The sequence below is a fragment of the Lactuca sativa genome, chromosome 8 (assembly GCF_002870075.4).
Source record: "Lactuca sativa cultivar Salinas chromosome 8, Lsat_Salinas_v11, whole genome shotgun sequence".
Classification (NCBI taxonomy): Eukaryota; Viridiplantae; Streptophyta; class Magnoliopsida; order Asterales; family Asteraceae; genus Lactuca; species Lactuca sativa.
In genome coordinates this window covers 24626866-24642812 of record NC_056630.2, presented here as the reverse complement: position 1 = coordinate 24642812, position 15947 = coordinate 24626866, and the positions used below count along the sequence as shown (strand labels likewise).

Here is a 15947-nt window from a genome sequence, read left to right as displayed (position 1 = left end):
TTAATACAAGTATTGTTGAATGTATTAAGTATATGTTTTGAGTAAGTGTGTAGTTGCTTTCTTCTAACATATAAATACGAAGTATTCTCCATAAAATACGTGCTATGTATTTATATATTATTTGTTAGTGAAATGAGTATTGATTGAATGTTGTATACATGTTTTAAACTGTATATATATATATATATATATATATATATATATATATATATATATATATACTTCTATCTACAAATATGTTGGGTAGAACATGGGTAGATAGTTGATGTGTGATGAAATAAAATGATGAGAGGCCTCGATGTTGTTGTTGACTTAATCATCTAGCGGAGTATAGATGACGACCACGGACTCTTTCTAGACAGTCCAGTGGAACGCTGACAGACTCATAACATGTAGGTGTTGTGAACGATGTGTTCACTGGTGTACTCTATCCCCCTCATGGTTGCCTTTAGGACATCTATTGTTAAGGAAACCCCTTTGCAGTAATGTCCATCCCGATGAAAAATCCTAGACTAGGACCCCTGTGATAGTTGTTGTTTTAGGGCCGTAAAGCGAGGATAACATGAATGGGTAATCGGGTTATTGTTGGATTGTAAAAATTAAATATAATTATTTATTGTGGGTTGAAAAACCTATATGCTCACCAGGCTCCCAAGTCTGACCCACTCACTTTTATTTGTATTACAGGTAGTGGCGCAAGAGCATAAGTTGGACAACTTGTGAATATATTTTGTTTATAGGCCAATAGTTGTATATAACTGTTGTAAGGCTTATAATGTGCCGTTTATGCTTTTGGTCTGTATCGGAACATGACATCCTGAGTTTTGTTATATATGAAAATACATTTCTTTAAGGAATGCTTTGATAAATTTTATTTATCATATTTTGTTTTGGGAACAAATTCTGCAACTCTTTTAATCAAAGGATTTTTAAAAGCATAAATTAAATCGGTCTTTTCTGGCCGTGATTTTGGGGATGTCACACTAAGAGTATGAGAGAATTCCAGAGGAATTGGATGGAAATTGTGTGAAGAAAAAATGAAAATCGACTTCTATATATAGCTAGAAAAGAGGCTCACGCCACGCACTTGGTCGGGGTGGGTGACGTGGCTCCAACAGTTGTGTGACACGTGGCAGCTTTTGGGTGGTGTCTCAGTGCGTGTCGCACGCTTGGTCTGTGACCGCCAGTTTGCGTGCAATTTAACAGATTTTTCAAAAAATCATATCATCTACATATGAGCTCCGTTTTCGATGTTCTTTATATCTACGTGTAGCTATCGATGTGCTCTACAGCTTTCATTTAGATTCTGTCAGCTAATTCTCACTCTATTTTTTAAAGTTATACTTTTAACAGGCTTAGACTGTTAAAGCCCGTATAAAAATCATAACTCTCTTATATGAATTCCGTTCTCGATTGTCTTTATATTGAAGTAATCATATGGACGAGATGTTCAACTCTTGCTTAGATTGTTTTTCCTAATAATTGACTGATTTATATTTCGGTTTTATGTGTCGTACACTGTTGTGCGGAAACTTCTAAATAGCAGAACTTTGTCATATGAAGATTCAGGCGTTCTTAATGTGTACACTCTCACTTTTACGACTACTGTGACTTATGACAAGACTATTTATCCTAAATACTCTTCTATTGAAAAGTCTATTTAACGTAATTGGTCATTTATATTGTAAAGTGAAAATGAGGTATTACAAAAATATAGAACGTCATAAATCAAATATTTTTCTACTTTCGGAGAATCGGATTTGTGTTTAATTTTCAAGAATTTGTTGTAGAAAAATTATTCAATTTCTAACCACAAAAGCTTCGACAAACCCTAAGCCAGCATACAATTTTTGTAACTAATATTCTCTATTTAACAAAAATTACAAAGGTATTAAGTGAGAAATTGAGTTTTAATCTTCAATTCATTTGATTTTACATTTATTTGATGTTGCAGGAAGCAAAGGACATCATTACTATTTTTGGTTAGTCATTAGGTTTTTTAGGAGGTTAGTGGAAGTAAATATGCTTAAATAATGGGTAGGTGTGTTTATGTCTTTACGGTACTTAGACTAAACAAGAGGCAAACTAAGGCAACTGGATTCGAACTTATATTTAGGAGGGAATATGAATAGTTTATATCTCAATTATGAACATTCTCTGGAATAAACTAATATCTATATTAAAAATTGAAGATGAAGTTTGTTAGTTTTTATATTTCAGTTGTAATAAAAAAGATAAGAAAAGAAATATATATATATATATATATATATATATATATATATATATATATATATATATATATATATATATATATATATATATATATTCAACTTTGTTTTTTTCCATATTATTTTGGATATTTAAAATCTTGTAAATTAATGAAAATATGATAAGGGTTATACTAAAACCTATTACTTTTGGGAAATTGAGTAATCTAACCCTTATAAATGATCATTTTAACAAAAACAACCAACTTTTTTTTTGGTAAAATGACTACTTGCTCTGGAACATAGCATTCCGGAGCGGTGAACTTCGTTCCAGAGTATCTATTCTGGAGTTCCTAATCCGTATTATAATCTTAGTCTTTTTATTTTCGTCTCCTATGTATATATATATATATATATATATATATATATATATATATATATATATATATATATATATATATATATATATATATGTGTGTGTGTGTGTGTACATATGCGCTTAGAACCTTACCTTCAATCAAGTAATTCATACTTATCTCTTATAAAACTGTTTGAAAATGAGTTTCTCAAAGAGTTAGCACGAAGAAAACTTTAACAGCCTGCCTGTTTACCTTCACAACCTTAGGCGAACCAACATGTATACTTACACTCACATCAAAACTGATTTGATGGATCGTTTCGAAGCTTGTTTTGTGGCTATTGGATGGGTGGTATATTTGTTTTTTTTGCACTTTTCTATTGTTTCTTTAAAATATATAATGTTTCTACATATAAATTAATTCATTTTCTTCCCCAAAAAATATAGATCCATGCATTCATATGTTGCTTCTTGTCCGTCATCTTTATAGGTAGTGTCCATCTTAGAGAGGATTACCTAAAAACAATGTTTGGAACGGTTGCTATCAACAGGAACAACCAAACCCTCCCTATAGAATTTGGTATGGCCGTGGAAAATAATCTCTATTATTGTATCTGGTTCCTTATGAGGTTACGAGAAGCTTTGAGACATGGTAGGGAAGTATCGTTCATAACAGATATGAACGATGTCGTTAGTTCTTGCATAGAACATGTATTCCCTGATTCTTATCATGGTTATACTTCTAAAAGTGTGTTCAAGTATATGCACACAAGAGGCGTATCTGGCAGAATATTACAACATTTGTTCTTAATGACATCCAGCTCATTACTATGTCTGATTTTGAAGAAAACATATGTCGGCTGACCCCTGATGCTCGTGAAATTCTTACCAACATCGGTCATGCGAAATGGGCAAGAGTCTATTTCCCTAACATCCGTTGGAATGTAGTCAACATTGATGTTCCCCATTTTTTTGTGTTATGGGTAAATCAATGCAATGTACTGATAATAATGCTTACCGAGTCAATTCGTGACTACATTTAGTGGACTTTCCATGAACGCAGATTGATGGCAAGTAAAATACCGGGTGAAATATTAAATTTATTTAAATACTTGTACAAGAACTTTATTTGATCACATTTATTTTTCAACGAGTTTGACTACTGTAATCACCTCGTATGCTGAAATGGTGCTTCATAAAATGATGCAAAAGTCTTTTCGGATGGCAAGCAACAAAGATCCCGCCAGAGATCCTATGTTTTTTATTTAAAAAAATATGTTGTTGATCTGAAATGTCATACATGTTCTTGCGGGAAACGGTGAAGTTTGGGTATAGCTTGCGGTCATGCTATTGCAACATCATGTCATTCGAACATCCATGAATCACCTGATATGGTTCAGATATATTATTATATTACTAGATTAATGTGTTTAAGACTGCCTACGAGACACACACTATACACCCTTTTCCGCTTCCATCAGAATAGGAAATATCAAACCCTTTGATTGCAATTTTATTATCAATGTAATTATATTTAATTATGTTTGTAACTGATTTGCAGTGTGTAATGAAAAATATTATTATTGCCCTAATATTTGTTACAGAAAAAACATAATTTACAAGTACCATAGTAACACTAACATCAAGAAAACATTACATATTAAAAAGATTAATAAGCGTTACAAAAAGGGAAACTTAGTTGATAAACATAAAAGCTTACAACTTGTACACAATGATTCCAAAAAAAATCTAGCTACAAATTAACGTTATCTTCAAGTGTATATTTTGGGTTTTAAATTTCTTCTTCGATTGAAATAAGTTACTAATTATCACTGAATTATTGTCTTTTTGCTTTGTCAACCCAACAAATAAACCCAAATTATGGTCCCTCAAAATTTAAGATCAAACACATGACGTATATTGTGTAAATTAATATTAATTCAAAGAAAAATAATAAATGGATAACCGACATACCTCTTTAAGACAAGCGTAAAAAAGTTATCCAAGCTTATTTCTAGTAGTTGATGTCCTTATAATACCTTTAGCGCCACAATCATAGTATGTCATTTCTTTGGATTACGACAAGTGAATTTTTAATAGTAAATTTAACAACATAAAGAGTTTGGACGCTTGAATTCCTTTATATAATGACATTTACTAGGGTTATGGTCCCTGACACTATTCTAGAAACACATTCTGATATTTCAGACCCTAATTTCGGAACAATAATTATTTCAGATTCCTGATACATGAGTAGTCATTCCGAAGAGTAAAAGTCAGAGATTCCTGACATTTGTGTAGTCATTATGAATAGTAAATTTCATAGATTCTTGACAGTCTCTCGGACCAGCTCTTTCGGACCATTGTTCTGGAGCCACGTTCCGCACCAACTATTTCGGAGCCAGGTTCCGGACCAGCTATTTCGGTTCCACATTCTAGAATTGATATTCTGGCCCATAATTTCGGAACAATAATTTTCATAGATTCATGACAAATATGTAGTCATTTCCCAGCAGTAAAAATCTGAGATTCCTGACTGTATGCGTAGTCATTCCGAACAGTAAATGTCATAGATTTCTGAAAGTATTTCGAAACTTTTTCCGGAACCCCATTCCAAATCCGGAGCCACTTTCTGGAATGGCTATTTCGGACACTTGTTTTTCGACCTTAAAATACACCTAGCATGAATCCTCAATATTGAAATAAAATTGGAATGAGTTCATCTCATGATGGTGTTTGGTATTGTGAAGAAGAAGATTATTATGTTTGTTCAGATAATAACCCCTTTCGAGAATGCCCAAATTTCCCACTCCCGGATAAAATGGATGATGACGTTTTCCAAGTTATGAAGGCTGCTAAAGAAGCAAACAAAATGGACTCTAAAAGAGGTCGCACACTAAATCAACATATATATGATCTAGCGGAACAAGTAAATGAAAAAAAAAATGGGTTGCAGAAGCGATGAAAGAAGTGAACAATGCTAAGAAGTGGATTGAAAATGCAAATAAGGATATCAATAAGCTGCGTGCAGAACATGACCATCTAATAAATGTTAGAATTAGAGAAGATTTTATTGATCGGGAACAAAATATGTATCCTTTAAAATTTCCTGATTTGTGGAAACCAATCAAACTTTAACATCCAATTTAATATAATCAAGTATTCAACGACTAAATCAAATCAATTTGATGGCCAAATAAGTAAAACTCATTTGAAATTAGAAGAGATAATTAATCTACTCTAATAAATGAATGTTTTTTTTTGTCACTTGTCACATTTTCATTTAATTTTTTAAATGTCATTTTATAGTTATTTTGAATTAATTTTTTTCTACATATCATTTTATAAGTTTTTTTTTTAAATTTCACATAATATTTTAATATAATAATATAATAATTGCAATAAATATAATAATAATAAATAGATATCAATATCATTAATGAACTTACATTTCAATTTTAAAATTCTCAAAATTAAAATTCATTAGTTTTTTTGTTTATTTATTTAAATCTAAAAGATAAAAAACATTTCCATTATAATAATTTATTATTATTTTTTTTTTCTTATACATTAAAAGTTTTTAAATATTTAAAATTTTATATTTAATTTTTTTTTAAATTAACCCAAACAACCCATTCTTTACCCGATTAAAAGTGGACTGGGCTTAACTTCCGTAGGTTGGGCCAGCATTAGCTATTGCGGTTTTTTTAATTATCATAGCTTGATTTTTCATTCAGAGTAGAAGAGCAATATATTTGGCGCGTATGTATTGCTTTTGAGACCCCCCTGTCTCCATATTCCCTACGTATTACATGAATAAATTGATCGTTCCCTTCTCTGAAAATCTTACTTCTATCAATGGAGGAGTCGTTTCTTCGGTTAGATCTCTTATACAAAACCCTATCTCTCTCCGTTTTCTCTCAACATCTACAGCAACCCCAATTGCATCAACGTCTGTTCTTTCATCATCATCGGAAGAAGTTTTTGATATGACTTCACACATAATCCAAGAAAAAGATCTTCTGAGGAAATCCCCAAATGGTGGGTTACGTGTGCTGGACCTCATTGATCACGGGTTTTTAGAACCAGACGCTAAATTATACAGCCAAATGCTTAACAAGTGTACCCAATTGGGAAAGATTAAGGAAGGAAAAATGGTGCATACACATTTTATGAACTCAAAGTTTAGCCATTATCTGGTGATTCAAAATACAGTCGTAAACATGTACGCGAAATGCGACTGTTTGGATGATGCACGCGAGGTGTTTGATAAAATGCCTGTGAAAGATATGGTGACTTGGACTGCTATAATTACTGGGTACTCTCAGAACGATAAACCAGAAGAGGCGCTTCTTTTGTTTCCACAAATGCTTAGACTCAATTTGAAGCCAAACCATTTCACATTCTCCAGTCTTTTGAAGGCTGCTGGAGCTAGAGGCAATGAAAGAGAAGGAGAACAGATTCATGGATACTGTTTAAAATACGGGTACGCCTCAAATGTCTATGTGGGTAGTGCACTTGTAGACATGTATTGTAGGTATGAAAGAATGTCAGAAGCACATTTTGTTTTCAATCAGTTAGAGGACAAAAATGAGGTTTCTTGGAACTCTCTGATCGCTGCACATTCCAGAAAAAATGAAGGAGATAAAGCCCTTTTACTCTTTCAAAAGATGCAAATGGATAATTACAACCCGACCCATTTCACTTATTCAAGTCTTTTTAGTGTTTGTGCAAGCACCGGGTCACTAGAGCAAGGAAAATGGATCCACGCCCACATGGTCAAATCCGGTCAAAAGCTCATAGCTTTCATTGGCAACACCCTTGTTGACATGTATGCAAAATCAGGTAGCTTTGATGATGCTATAAAAGTCTTCAACAGGTTAACAAAACCAGATGTTGTTTCATGGAATTCAATCCTTACTGCATATGCACAACATGGGTTAGGTGTAAAAACTTTACAACATTTTGAAAAAATGATCAAAACAGGAATCCAACCGAATTCAGTAACTTTTTTATGTGTTCTAACTGCTTGTAGCCATGGTGGACTATTAGAAAAAGGAGAATTTTATTTCAAAATGATGAAAGAATACAATATAGAGCCTGAAGTCTCACATTATGTGACAATGGTTGATTTACTTGGTAGAGCAGGTAAACTTGATGTTGCTTTGAGTTTTATTACGAAAATGCCCTTTGAACCGAATGCAGCTGTGTGGGGAGCTTTACTTGGTGCTTGTAGGATGCATAAAAACATGGAATTAGGCGCTTATGCTGCTGAACGGGTTTTTGAACTCGACCCGTTTGACTCGGGGCCCCATATTTTATTATATAATATATACGCGAGTGGTGGTAAATGGAATGAGGCTTCAAAAGTTAGAAAGTGTATGAAAGAAATTGGTGTAAAAAAGGAACCTGCTTGTAGTTGGGTGGAGATTGAGAACTGTGTGCATATGTTTGTGGCAAATGACCAAACTCACCCTGAGAAAAACAAGATTTATAAAAAGTGGGAGGAGATTAGTGAGAGGATTAAGGAGATTGGGTATGTTCCGGATACAAGTCATGTTCTTTTGTTTGTTGATGAGCAAGAAAGAGAAGCGAAACTACAATGTCATAGTGAGAAACTTGCTTTGGCGTTTGCAATTATGAAATTGCCCCCGGGGTCAACGATTAGGATCAAGAAGAATATTAGAGTGTGTGGTGATTGTCATTCGGCTTTTAAGTTTGTTTCTTTGTTGGTTGGGAGAGAGATTGTTTTAAGAGACACAAATCGGTTTCATCATTTCAATGGTGGATCTTGTTCTTGTGGTGATTATTGGTAAAAACATAAATGTCAACACATAGAGGTTATAGATTATAAAGGTAGCATGAGTCCGACATTTTAATTGTAGATCTATAACTTAATGTAATTCAAGAATTATTGCTCATGAATTTTTCTTTTCGTATATTGAGATTGTATTGATTGTTTGATTTGGGCTAGAATGCCTAGGAGGCTAGGACTAATCATATTTTGTATGTTTTGTACTTAAAATGTTTGATTTGGGACATGATTGAACATGTTGGACTATCACAAGTGACTTGTTTTCTTTCTAGTTTAAATTTTATTTCAATTATTAAAGATAAATAATTTTTATAGGTATTGTTAAATATAGTATATCCTAGTTATTATATCATGGTGCCAATGAAAAGTTTTAACTGATTTAAAAAACATGAAAAGACAAACTAACTCTCGATGAAAAAATAACCAAATTCTAGATAAAGGCGTACTTTGAAATTAGACTAAGGTGTACATAAGAAAACCCAAATTTTATTTTTAGGTAGATAAATAGAAATCGGAGTAAATTACACGAATCGTCCCTGGTCTAAATGTCAATTTGCATGTTCAGTCCCTATTTTTGAAAATTAACTCGGACCGTTCATCATTTATTTAATTCTTCGGTCCTATCGACGGTAGCCATTTGTTTTCTCCGTTTGGGTGCCCAACGTGCCTAGCACGCAAGGGTGTTTTTGTCATTTCAGGTCTTGTGCCCTATTAGAGTCGGTGTCCTTCCCCTTCTTTCACTCACCTTCGTCGACAATCTTCTTCGCCATTTTCTTCTTCGATTAGCTTTCCCCAGTCAAAATGGCCATTAGATGCAATTGTGGAGTTGAAGTTGTGATTCGTATGGAGCAAGAACAACCCTGGAAAATGTTACTATGCTTGTTCTAACTCGGTTAATTTCAATTTTTTGATAAATCTAACCTAATCTCCCACTTTCTATTTTCAATAATCATTACCATTGTTAAATGTTTGAAAATTTAGCTTTGTAGGGCTATGATTACAAGTTCATTGGTTGGGTGGTGGATGAGCATAAATGTGTTTGTATGAACATTAAGATGAAGCTTGAACAACAAAATCTGAATTAAAGTTGTATCTAGGTATTAGTTGGTTTTTCTTTTTGTCAACTCTAGTGTACAAAGTGTAGAATAAGTTATCATATTCGTTTAGCTTTAATTTGTATTGTATAGTATCAGTTTGCAAGTTAATAAGTTAAGTAGGTGTAAAACTCGTGTATTACATGAGTTGATTAAAAAATATATATATTAAAATGTAAATAATAAGTATTTTTTAAAATAAGGAATGAATAAACATATTAATTGCAATTTAGTATAATATTTATTACATTTGATACTTTACATATATAAATACGTATTATATGGCTTTTTAATTTTAAAAATTAAGAAAAAACATAAATTGACATGTGGATATTATTTATTTAAAAAATATCATAAAATGACAAGTATCAAAACTCATTAAAGATTGACATGTGACAAAATTATCTTCATTTATTATAATAGAAGATAGTAGATTAAATTGTGGTGTTATTTATGGTAATTGGCAAAACATGCATTCATACGATTATAGAATAAAACAAAAAATACATTAATAACCAAATTAAACATCGAGTCATTCATACCATTACAAACATTCATCCTATCAACATAGTTTGAAGTACATCACCAAAATAGTAAAAAAAAAAAGTAACACCAACATTAGTTCAAACTGAAATTACAAACCCAAATTTAAGAACATTGTTTCAAGTACATCACAAACATTAGCCAAACAAAAGACACAAAACTAGTACACAAACACTAAACCACTGGACTTTTTCCCTTGGTCACAAAACGTGCATTCTATCCCACACCACTACCCTTGGACTGTGATCCTCCCACTGCTTGCCCCTTACAGCTCCTACCATTATGCCCAACATTTCCACACTTTGAACATCTAACTGACTTGGTCCTTCTACTCACTCTAGCACCATCATCTTCTATAGCAGAGTTTCTTCTTTTCTTTTTTGACCTACCAATAGGCACATGATGTTCTGGTGGTAGTAACTTTGTTGGACAAGGACTTTTTGACCACATCATCCTCCCATTAATTGGTTCAATTTTGAAGGCATACATCTTTTTCCATGTCTTTAACCATTATGTAGGGTGAACCCATGTTTCAGGTATCCCAACATTCTCATTATCCCTCCTCATATCCCATATAAGAGCAATGGTGTGCTTGCAAACTAGGATGTTACAGATAGGGCAATTCCAAGTAGGCGACCTTACCTTGAGTTCACTTCCATAAAGTACTTGTAATCAAAGCACTACAGTAGCCACAGTTAATATGTTGTTAAAACAAGAAAAAAAAAAACAAATATATTCAAACAGACATTTTTAGCCTTTTTACTGGTGTCAGGTAATCCTGCTGCCCCAATAAAACCTCACCTGAGGATGCTTGCCCTTTCATTGGACTTCTTATACCAAGTTTACTGTCATATATTTATAAGGAAATGAAAGCCACTAAATTCTAATAAGGAAATCAAAAACCTCTGTTCTGTGAAAATTGCAATGACCCTTTAGAATCATCTGATATTACTATTGTAAATATAATAGTCATATTCATATACATACATCATAAATTTTAAGAAACGTTGTTCTGTTTTTCATTAAAAATCTATCAAATAAAATTAAGCATATGACAACTTCATTTTGCTTTGAGCCAAAATTTTGATTCTCCTAAGCTAATGCTATCCAAAACATTCAAAAATAGTTGCATCTTCATCTTGCTTCTTCATCTTTGAGGAAACTTGATTTAGTATCAAATAAATTTCATCACATCTCGGATGTGATCTGTCATCCACAATAAACTTATAAACTTCATTTCCTTGTTGAATAAAGCTATACCCAGCTGCCTTTATGATTTCAGAACCCTTCATCATCTTCCTCAACTTTGCAACTCCATCCCACCTCCCTGTATTCGCATATATATTCGATAAAATTACATAATTGCCCGGATTCCAAGGCTCCAGTTTGTACAAATGTCCAGCTGCTATCTCACCCATCTCAACATTCTTATAAAAACTACACGCCCCAAGAAGGCTTCCCCATACAACCGAGTCTGGTTTCATTGGCATGCTTTTTATAAGATTGTAGGCTTCTGTAAGCTCTCCAGCACGCCCAAGAAGATCAACCATGCATCCATAGTGTTCAAGTTTTGGAATGATTGAGAATTTTTCCTCCATTGATTTGAAAAGTTCCCATCCTTTCTCCACCATCCCTCCTCCTCCTCCTCCATGGGTGCATGCAAGGATTGCTCCCACAAATGTCACATCATCTGGTGACATGACTCCAATCATTTGGTGGAAAAGCACAAGAGCTTCATAACCTTTTCCATGAACAGCCAAACCCATGAGCATAGTATTCCATGAGCACAAGTTCCTCCTTTCACCAATTTCCTCAAATATCTCCATAGCCTTATCAACATTACCACATTTGAAATACATTTCTAGCAAAGCATTACACACAAACAAATTCTTCAAGTACCCATGTGCCCTTGCATACCTTTCAATCCTCTCTCCCACCTCCAATGCTCCAAGATTCGCACAGGCTGGAAGAGCACTAGCAACTGTGACTTCATTTGGGATTACAAAATTACTTTTCTCCATTTCCAAAAACAACTTGAGACAACTCCTGTAATTCCCGTTTTGTGAGTACCCAGATATCATGGTAGTCCAGGAAACAACATTCTTTGTAGGCATTTCATCAAACAGCTTCAATGCTCCCTCCATATCCCCGTTTCTTGCATACCCTGCTATCATGGAATTCCAAGTGGGAACATCTCTGATCTCCATTTTGTCAAACACTTGGCGTGCAAAAGGTAAGCAGCCTAGTTTTGCATACATGTCAACTAAAGCTGTGGAGGCGTAGAGATCAGACTCATAACCTGATTTCACAAGATGAGTGTGGAGAAACTGAGCTTGGTTAGGAGGCAAGTTTAGTGTGGCAGAAGCAGCAAAGAGGGAGGTGAAGGAGTGCTGGTTAGGGGAGCAGCCATTGAGGCGCATTTGGGTGTAAAGGACAAAACATTTGTCACAAGGGCCATGTTTAGAGAAAGCTTGAATGAGTTTGTTGTAGTGGAAGACAGTTGGTTGAGGAATAAGGTCCAACACTTTGTGAGCGTAGGGTATGTTTGGGATTTCAAGAAGCTTAGTGATTAGAAATTTCGTGAAATCTATGCCATTGCGCAGGGTGTGGCCATGGATTTGCTTCAACTGGTTTTGGTTCATAACAGATTACAGATCACAGACTACTTTAACAATAAAAACAGGGGACAAGGGCAAATATGTTATATGTCCACACATCCCTCTCAAGCATTTGTAATCCTTTATACATCCCTCTCAGGCATTTGATCAAACAGCTTGCCTGCAAGGCAACCATCCCAACTCAAATAAAAAACCATCATGAATATGAGCCTTAAGAACACAGACTCAAACATCTAATTAAAGATACAGAAAACAACAAACACATCATATGTCATATATGAACAACAAACACGTCCGATATCATATATGAACAGCAAATCAGAAGTAGCAAACAAGTAGATGTGGCTATCAAAGGCAGAAAACAAAAGAAAGAAATCGACAAAAAATAATTGGTAATACTCCAGCATCAATTGATAATCATGAATTTGGTATCACTTTATATCAAGAATGGCGATTTCAAAAGAAAGCAGGAAAAAAAAAAGGAAGAAAGAAAGTAGAAAAAATGAAGAAACAAAGCAGGGAAAAAAAAAAAGAAATGGAACCTGAGGTGGGTTGCAACGGTATAGCTGTGGCTATCGAAGGTCTCCGGCTGGTGGCTTCACAGCAGTGGCGACGGCATGGCGATGAGCAGGGGAAGGAGGAGAGGCAATGCTTTAAAGGTTTTATTGAGTTTTTAACCAGAGGAAATATGGCTGTGGAATTAAAGACAGTTATAAGATTTACAAAAATTAAAAACAAGAAAACGGCTATTGGGCTTGAATTGATTTTTAAATCCGTTTTTACATGAAAACTTCTGTTTCTGGGCCAAACCCAAGCCCATTGGCTAACTGATTTGCCTGTGTTGCTCTACTGTTTACTTTGTGCCTTGTGATATTGGATCTGTTATTGGATTGGGCCTCTTTTAGGCTAGGCTTTAGATGGAGAATAGTATTGCTGAATTATTTGTAAAATAGGGTCAAATAGTCAATGATGTAAAGTGAAAGCATTTTTTAGTAGTTTAATGAAGATATGAAAGGTATAGGAGAGACCACGTCGCCCACAATACAGACCATAAGAACCTCGTACACCCTAATATTTTTTATTGTTTATTCTCTGGTCCCTTGTCGATTTTTAATTTTCTTGAGGACCACCAAACTTTTTGAATGTCGGGAAAAAGAATTGAAGTTTCATTGGATGACTTTTGTGATGAACTCGATTACATACGATTTAATTTTTAATAATAGTAAACCAATTGATTATATTATATTCTAGTATTAGATATTATTATTATTATTATCGTTATTATTATTATTATTATAATAAAAAGCTTTAACTAACCACCTGTTATATTCTTAGTTGATTTTTAACTAATTTATTAAAAATTAAAATGTATAGTTAAATAAATGGATATTATTATTTTAATCTTATAAAAATATCAATATTGAGTCGTTCTATAAAAAATGTTAAAATTTGAAAGGCTGAAAAGGAAAGAGAATGAGGATTATCAATCGCTGCTCAAAAATATTGATGATCTGGAATTGATAGCGGAAAACAGGCTTTTATCTTCCTCAAAGAGGACTTGAGACAGAAGTGGAGAAAAAGGGTGATAGAAGTTGACTCTATTCGCAGATCATATCTGAAACAGAGATCGAAATTAAACTGGGAGGTAGATGACGATGAAAATTCAAGGTTTTTTCATAGGATTGTGAATAATAATAAAAGGAAGAATCGAATCCATGGGCTTACTATTGATGGAGTGTGGGTGAATGAACCTTCTAAATCAAAACAAGAGATTTTGGAATTCTTTTCAAATAAGTTTGATGAACCATTATACAATCGGCCGAAGCTTATTAGTAACAGATTTAAGAGAATCTCAGATTTGATAGAGATTCTCTAACTAAGCCTTTCTCGGAGATGGAAATAAAGGATGCTATTTGGTGTTGCGGAAACGATAAGGCGTCGGGACCTGATGGATTTGCTTTTAAGTTCTTAAAACACTATTGGGACTTGATTAAATCGGATGTGATTATGTTTATGAAAGACTTTGAGGACTTCAGTACGTTGGCTAGGGGATGTAATTCTTCATTTATCTCCTTAATTCCTAAATCTCGTGATTCGCTTTTTTTGAAGGACTATAGACTGATCAATCATGTTGGTTGTTTGTACAAAGTGCTTTCTAAGGTGCTTGTTCATCAGCTTAAAAGAGTCCTTGTTAAAGTTATTAGCCCCGAACAAACGAATTATGTTGAAGGCAGAAGTATCTTAGATGGGCCGCTCTTGCTTAATGAAATTTATTCGTGGGCCAAAAAAGTAAAGAAGAAGAATTTGATTTTCAAGATGGACTTCGATAAAGCTTTTGACTCGTTAAGTTGGGAGTTCTTAGATTCGATAATGGAACAAATGGCGTTTGGATGGAAATGGAGGAGATGGATCAAGGGATGTCTTGATTCTAGTAGAGCCTTTATTTTGGTTAATGGTGCTCCCACAAAGGAATTCAATATTAAGAGGGGTGTTAGACAAGGTGATCCTCTTGCATCTTTTCTCTTCATAATCGCCATGGAAGGTCTTCATATTTCTATGGAAGCAACGTGTGACTTGCATTATTTTCGAGGGCTTGCTCTTCCTTATAATGGTATCAATATTTCACACCTTATGTATGTCGATGACGTGACATTTATTCAAAATGGTCGGAGATCAACTTCATCAACCTTAATAGATTGCTTCATTGTTTTTTTCTTGCTTTCGGATTAAAAGTGAATTTGCACAAAAGCAAGGTGTATGGTGTTGGTGTGAATAGACTTGTTAGTATCTTGAAGTGTAAGCATGCTTTTTTTTTTCGTTTACTTATCTTGGGCTTCCGGTGGGGGCTAATATGAAACTCTCTAAGCATCGGAGTCCAGTCATAGACAAATTTCGAAATAAACTTTCGAAGTGGAAAACAAAATGTCTCTCCTTTGGTGGTTGGGTCACCTTATTAAATTCGGTCCTTAACAGCCTTCCTTCAAATATTTTTCTCTATTTTTAGGGCCCCCAAAAAAGTTATTAATGTGTTGGATGGCATTAGGAGACAGTTTCTATGGGGAAGTGATGAAGACAAGAGGAAGATCAATTGGGTGGCTTGGGAGATGGTCATTAAACCAAAGGAGATGGGAGGTCTTCGAGTCGGGTGTCTTGATTCGACTAACATGGCCCTTGTCGCCAAGTAGTGATGGAGATTGAAAACGGGTATGATTCCTTTTGGTTTTCTCGTATAAAAGCTATTCTTAATATTAAGCTTATTGATGGTAGATCGATTGCCAATAAGTTTATTAAAGGTGTTTGGCTGAGTATTTC

The 15947-nt window shown here is 34.1% G+C and overlaps 2 protein-coding genes across 2 annotated transcripts; one reads left to right on the top strand and one right to left on the bottom strand.

Annotated features, from left to right (window-relative positions):
• The first annotated feature begins 6187 nt into the window (after positions 1 to 6187).
• On the top strand, positions 6188 to 8632 carry LOC111888986 (pentatricopeptide repeat-containing protein At3g24000, mitochondrial). Its single transcript, XM_023885118.3, has one exon. The coding sequence runs from the start codon at positions 6378 to 6380 to the stop codon at positions 8379 to 8381; it is 2004 nt and encodes a 667-aa protein (XP_023740886.1). The 5' UTR covers positions 6188 to 6377; the 3' UTR covers positions 8382 to 8632.
• A 2266-nt stretch (positions 8633 to 10898) lies between these two features.
• LOC111888970 (pentatricopeptide repeat-containing protein At5g08510) lies at positions 10899 to 13336 on the bottom strand. The gene is made up of 2 exons (XM_023885102.3): positions 13178 to 13336; positions 10899 to 12795 (listed from the first exon to the last, which is right to left on the bottom strand). The coding sequence occupies exon 2, from the start codon at positions 12657 to 12659 to the stop codon at positions 11121 to 11123; it is 1539 nt and encodes a 512-aa protein (XP_023740870.1). The 5' UTR covers positions 12660 to 12795; positions 13178 to 13336; the 3' UTR covers positions 10899 to 11120.
• Between the last annotated feature and the right edge of the window lie 2611 nt (positions 13337 to 15947).